The 6,039-nt window shown below is 40.8% G+C and overlaps 2 protein-coding genes across 2 annotated transcripts in view; both read right to left on the bottom strand.

Moving 5' to 3' along the window:
• Window positions 1-672: 672 nt before the first annotated feature.
• LOC119423442 (peroxiredoxin-like 2A) lies at window positions 673-3,462 on the bottom strand. Its single transcript, XM_037690832.1, has 5 exons — window positions 3,151-3,462; window positions 2,928-3,019; window positions 1,180-1,320; window positions 896-1,060; window positions 673-822 (listed from the first exon to the last, which is right to left on the bottom strand). Exons 1-5 carry the CDS (start codon window positions 3,293-3,295, stop codon window positions 727-729), a joined length of 639 nt encoding a protein of 212 aa, XP_037546760.1. The 5' UTR covers window positions 3,296-3,462; the 3' UTR covers window positions 673-726.
• Window positions 3,463-5,767: 2,305 nt separating this feature from the next.
• dydc2 (DPY30 domain containing 2) overlaps window positions 5,768-6,039 on the bottom strand; it is a 1,547-nt gene continuing 1,275 nt past the window's right edge. The window contains exon 3 of the mRNA XM_037690864.1: window positions 5,768-5,842. Coding sequence (XP_037546792.1) covers window positions 5,768-5,842 — 75 coding nt within the window. The remainder of the gene's footprint in view (window positions 5,843-6,039) is intronic.

Raw genomic sequence — 6,039 nt, 5'->3', positions numbered from 1 at the left:
TCGTAGATCATTAAGCTCAAGGTTCTCATTGCCACACACACACAATCTTCTGACTCACAAAACCCAGATCCCTCCATTCATTAGTGCATGACTCAGTTTTCACCCCACTTTGTGTACAAATGTTCCCTGAGGAAGTTTATTACTCTATTTTTACCACCATGATACTAAACTTTTATATTTACACGTTTGTGATCATAAGGAGGGACGTGGATGTAAATTTATGACTGATTGCAGTGGTGTAAAAATAGCGTGGACGCTGACTCAGCATTTACACCAATAAGGCATGTGTGCTTTCTCTAAAAGAAATAAATCCCAAGCAAAGATGGATCAGATTTGAAGTTCTGCAAAACTCATCCCACAGGAGGAGGAAACGCCTGCAGAAAACAGAACCCAAAAGGATTATTTTGGCCAAGCGCAGTCCCAGCCTCCAGCCAGAGAAATTCACACAGCTTCACCAAGTTGAACATTTGTGCAACTTCATTCCTGCTATGAAGAATGAAAACAAACGTGGATAAGGAAATGTTTATTGAAACAAAAATGTCTGTCTCTCAGCTTCAAAAGGTACGTGTGTATTTGAGTCATAAGAAGCTCGGTGTTAAAGATCAGGCCTGCTCCTTTTGTTGAATTTAAAAACAGACCATCATGAACACACCAAAGTCTCGTGAGCTCTCGTACAAAATGCACTTTTGTTTCCCCAAAGACAAACACTTTAAAAATTCAGAATCTTTAATTTCCCTGTGGGATTTGTTTGGCGGCTTGGAGGACGTCTGAAATGTTGACTTTGTCTCCAAACTCCTTCTCTCTGTGCTCCAGCAAAATCCCCTGCAAGACAAAAAAAAAACCAGAGCATTTTACAAAAGACGCTGGTTGTTGGGTTCATTCTTGTTCATTTTACCTGCTGCCCTCGTCCGATGACAAAAACCCCACCAAGCACGAAGCCTTCTCCCAAAACGTTTCCAATGAAGCCTTTTCTGAAGGCCCTCACGCCACTCAGCCACACGCCAAGACGCATGAACGCCAGGAGCCCCATCTTCCGCTCCTGGGGCCCGTAAAACTGCCTCTGCAAAGCAAAAGGAGCCTTCAGACCTGAACGGACTTCTCACAAACACTAAACAAGTTCAGTGTTCTAGAAATACCAACAGGTAAATATGGATGAATTATGCACAATACTTTACTCACCTTCTCATCCAGGAAAATCTCACCCTTGAAAAAGGGTCTGAAGTTCTGGACCTCGGTGCCGACATCTTCTTTCACCACAGCATAAAGAGGGACCCCGAGTTCGTCCAGCTGAGGTTTCAGAGAAGACAGCTCTGCAGCCTCCTGCAGAAAGAAGCATTTATTCAAACAAATTCATGCTCAATAATCCAGGTAATAATCCAACAATGTTCAGTCAGATCATCTGGACGGTTTCTTTTTTTTTTCCTGAGACGTTTCGTCCTTCGTTCAATGGACTTCTTCAATCTAAGGAGTCAAACAAATCAAGTCCCTAGAGGATTATTGAGCATGAACTTTGGCGTTTTGAACCACTTTGGCAAAGCTGCCTCAGGAGTTAATGTGGGAGAGGGTAGGCCCCGGAGGCCATCTTGTCACCAGCTAACTATGGTTTCCCCCCCACTACGGGAGTGCGCCAGCCCGTTTGAAGTGGGACTCAGTTAGTTGGTGGCTCCTTAGATTGAAGAAGTCCTTTGGATGAAGGACGAAACGTCTCAGGAAAAAAAACAAAAAAAACAACAACACACGTGTAGATGACCTGACTGAACATTGTTGCATTCATTAAAGTCTTAGTGTTACAACTTAATTTCATTTTAGATATAAAAAGTTTGCTTTACTATTTAAAAAAAAAAAGTTTAAAACAAACAAAAAAAAAAGGTTCCTAAAAAGAGAGTGACATGGTAGTGCAGTTGGTAGAGATGCTGCCTCTCAGCGAGCAGGTTCCTCCCGTCCAAATCCCGGCCCGGGAGCCTTTCTGGGTGGAGTTTGCATGTTCTCTCTGTGCATGTGTGGGTTTTCTCCGGGTACTCCGGTTTTCTCACTCAGAACAAAAACATGCATGTTAGGCTGATTGGCAACTCTAAATTGTCTCCAGGTGTGAGTGAGAGAGAGTGGTTGTTTGTCTCTTTGTGTCCCAGTGATGGATTGGAGACCTGTCCAGGGTGTCCCCTGCCTCTCGCACAGTGATTGCTGGACATGGGCACTGGCGAACCCCGCAACCCAAAATGGAAGAAGCGGGTGAAAGATAATGGATGGATGTTCCTTAAAGGAATGCATGTTGTCCAACTTATTTCATGCCAGATTTTTAGAGTAAAATCTTATGTTGACAAATGGACTTGAAAACAGCATCATGTGCAACATTGTGGGATGTTATGCTCAGTTTGTTGTGAATAACTCTCAGCTACAAGTTTTAGCTCAACATCTGTAAAAGTGACTAAGTTATAGTCATTTGTGCATGTTGGCTAAGGTCGATTAGCTATTCAGTGATTATTTCCCAAATGCTTGCGATCCCTCTTGTGATTTATGAAATGTTTTTTTAAACATCCTGTCTGCCTTTGGCAATAAATGTCTCCATTCAGACAAATTAGTTAACTGGAAAATGCTTAAATTGGCATTTTTAAAAACGATATTCTTTTTTGTATTCTTGAGTATTTTTGGTTGCTTCTACTAATGACAACCTTTGTAGATTTGTAGGGTCTTTGAGTGACACTTTGATTAACTAATCACCTGTTTTGAGGATTAATATTGACTTAAGCGTAAAAACAAACATCTCTTTAGACACATGGTACAGACCAATGTGTTGAGTAAATGAGCAGAATTAATTTCAGTCATGTTTTAAAAAAATAAATAAAAAAAAGTTTTCAAAACATCTTAGGAACTTCAGCCAGAATATAAAGATACGTGCGAACACAGCTTGAGAAAATAATCCAATGTACCTCTCTGCACAGAAATCATCCTGGACGGCGCACTGCCATGATGACGGCTCCAGATTTTTCCCACAGAGTCTTGGCTTGGAAAGTTTTTGATTCTGGGGAATGAAATGGGGTGAAAGGGTAAGAGATTAAAATTCCAGCTGAACAAAGGCTCTTTTCAAATCAGGCATTGATAAAAGTAAGAAATGCGTTATAGTCTTGATGGATCAAATAAAGAAAACCGTACCTCCTTTCAAAGTTTTCAGCTCAGCATCTTCTAAGTATTGCAGAGCTGCTGTCAGCGGTGGAGTTAAAAAGAAATCAGTGAAGTAGTTCAGAGCTCCTGTGACCAGACCCCCGACTGTGGCCACTGCGTCTCCAACAAGCCCCATCACTTTTTCTGTCTTCGTTTTTCTGTAAACTTCACTGCACCTCAGCTGCTCTGACCGCACAGAGCCTGAGAGAGCGTTTAAATTCCAACTCCGTCTGATTCCTCTTCACTAACCCAGCCTCTGTTTGGACCCAGATCCTGATCAGACAGTCTGATTAAACACAGCTGGGTTCTATTGGTCCAGAGGAGAACTGCAGGTTTTGGAAACACTTAAAAAAAACAGTCAGGCAGTTCAAAGGTCAGTGAAGAGGCTGAAAAATGCAACGTCACTCCTCTAAATGTGGCCTCTGTTACAAGTAAATAAGTGCTTTGCTCAATCTCAGCTCTGTCTGGAATGCAGTTTTTACAAAGTTCAACAGCTGATTGTTGCAGAGCAAATAAAGTTTATTTGTGTTCACATTTAATCACAGTGTTACATGTGCAGCAAGTTAGAAGGCTGAATTCTGTGTGAAACAAACCTGTGGGTCACAAACACTTGAAATGATATCCCATTCTTCTAATTTTTTGTCACATGTCTGATGCTCAGAAGTATTGGCATAAAATGATAAAAACATGAAATAAAAATCAAGCATTCCTATAAGGAATGCATATTGTTCACTGCTTCTCATTCCAGAGTTTTAGACTAATCTTTTTATGTTAAGAAATGAGAGTTGGAGCCGTTGTGGTCAAATATGGAAAATAACATGTGTGAAGTTGTGCAAAAATTGTGGGAGTTACGCTCAGGGTACCGTATTTTCCGCCGTACACGTCACACCGCCGTATGAGTCGCATCAGTCCAAAAATGTCTACTAAAGTGGGGAAAAACATAAACAAGTTGCTTCGCCTTATAAGTCGCATCTATTATGCATCACTGCTGACAACCCGGAAATGTGGGCCGGTGTTGTGCCAAAAATCGATTGGCTGCCAAATGGCGATCGCGGTAGCGTGCACAGGAGGACTTTAACAAGAAATTAACAAGATTAACACTTAAAACAATTATTTGTTTGCTCGACATTACAGCAAAGGTGTCTCAGTTTAACTTTTCCTTAATAAATGCACTTAAATGGTCAAATCAGCTGCATTTCAAATGCCGATTCGCGGCTGTGGGAGCGCGCAGAGGGACAACTCGCTGTGCATTTCTTCGAAACTTAACAAGATAACCACCTAAAAACAATTATTTCTTTGCTTGACTTTATAGTAGAGGTGTGTCTCAGTTGAACTTTTACTTAATAAATGCACTTTAATGGTCAAATTAGCTGCATTTTGCCTGGGCGCCTCGGCGAAATGCAGCTGATTTGACGTTTGTTCCAGGAGTTCTGGAGCGAGACGAAGATGGCCATGTATGGCAAGCCAAGTGTCTCATTAATAGCCACTTTTACCTATTAATGAGACACTTGGCTTTCCATACTACTCGAGTGCCCTCTAGAGGCTGCAAACGGTAATGTTTATCGTCAGGTCTCGGCCAAAAATTGGGTTATAAATATGAGGAAAAAACGTATATTAGTCGCTTCTATGTATAAGTCGCAGGACTTGCAAATGTATGCAAAAAGTGCAACTTATATGGCAAAAAATGTGTTATGTGTTGGAACCTTTGTGAAAAGAAATCGTCCATCATTAAACAGGGGTGGAGGCCTCCGTGTTCAACTGTCCCCCTCTTACAATGCTGTGATTGCTAGTATCACTCAGCCCCCTGTGAACAGTAAACAGCCATCAGTGTGCTAATGATCCATTGTTAGGCTGATGGTCCTTCTTGAGCATGTGATCAGCTGGTTTTGGTTGTCAGCAGCAAAACTGGTTGATCCACTCTGAGAAGGTACTCTTTATAAGACTGAGCTGAATACAGCACCTCAGACTGAGGAAGTCTTTCGGATGAAAGACAAAACGTTTCTACTTTTTTTGTTGTTGTTGTTTTGCTTTGTTTTTTGAATGTCCAGAGGACCAGATTAAACTTTTTTAGATTTTTCTACCTGGATTATTGAGCATGCATCAAGATATTATGTGTTGGAAATTAATCTCAGCTACAAATGTATCAAAATTTAGCTCAATATCTATAAAAATGACTCAATTAAAGTTTGAGTTTCTTGTTTGTTGGCTGTGGATGCCATCTTGAATCAGACACACACAAAACCACTGTCCACCTTCAGCTTTCAGAAGATAGTGAGAACAAATGATTGACCAACATTTATTTTATATTTTGTGTTTGCAAATGCGCTACTGGGACAATTAAATTCATATTGAGATTATAATAATGCCCAAACTTATCTAAAAGATGCATCAGTAAATAATCAGCTTGATCTTAAGGTCTGTTTTTTTCATCTTCTCCCTGAAAAGTAACACAAAACTTAGTTCAAACGTCATTAAAGCTTGTATAAAAAGCAATCAGACGTTACAGAATCACTCTGAGTCAAAGCCTTTATCCTGGTGGGATGTTATCTGTTATCACTATGTGGTTCTTTTTGTTGACTCACTGTCACCGATCTCATTTCTGCAGCGTTCACTCTGGTGATGGGTCGCTCTCTGCTGGAGCTGAGCTATCAGTCATCTCACTCGTGAGTTGCTCTTCTGCCTCCTGGGATGAAGTGAGCATAGATACTGATTAATATGATTATATGTCTGGATTTTGAACATGTATTATTTTAGTGTATGTGTCCTCAAATGACTGAGAATAAATAAGAACTGGTCTACGTTTCAAACAGGAAAAAAGAAAACAGTAGAGCCACCTGCTCCTGATCCTGAAGAGTGGGACTAGATGGTTGTTCAGTCTCG

This window comes from Nematolebias whitei, chromosome 17 (genome assembly GCF_014905685.2).
Source record: "Nematolebias whitei isolate Nwh7 chromosome 17, NemWhi1, whole genome shotgun sequence".
NCBI lineage: Eukaryota > Metazoa > Chordata > Actinopteri > Cyprinodontiformes > Rivulidae > Nematolebias > Nematolebias whitei.
This window is presented reverse-complemented; position numbering and strand designations above follow the sequence as displayed.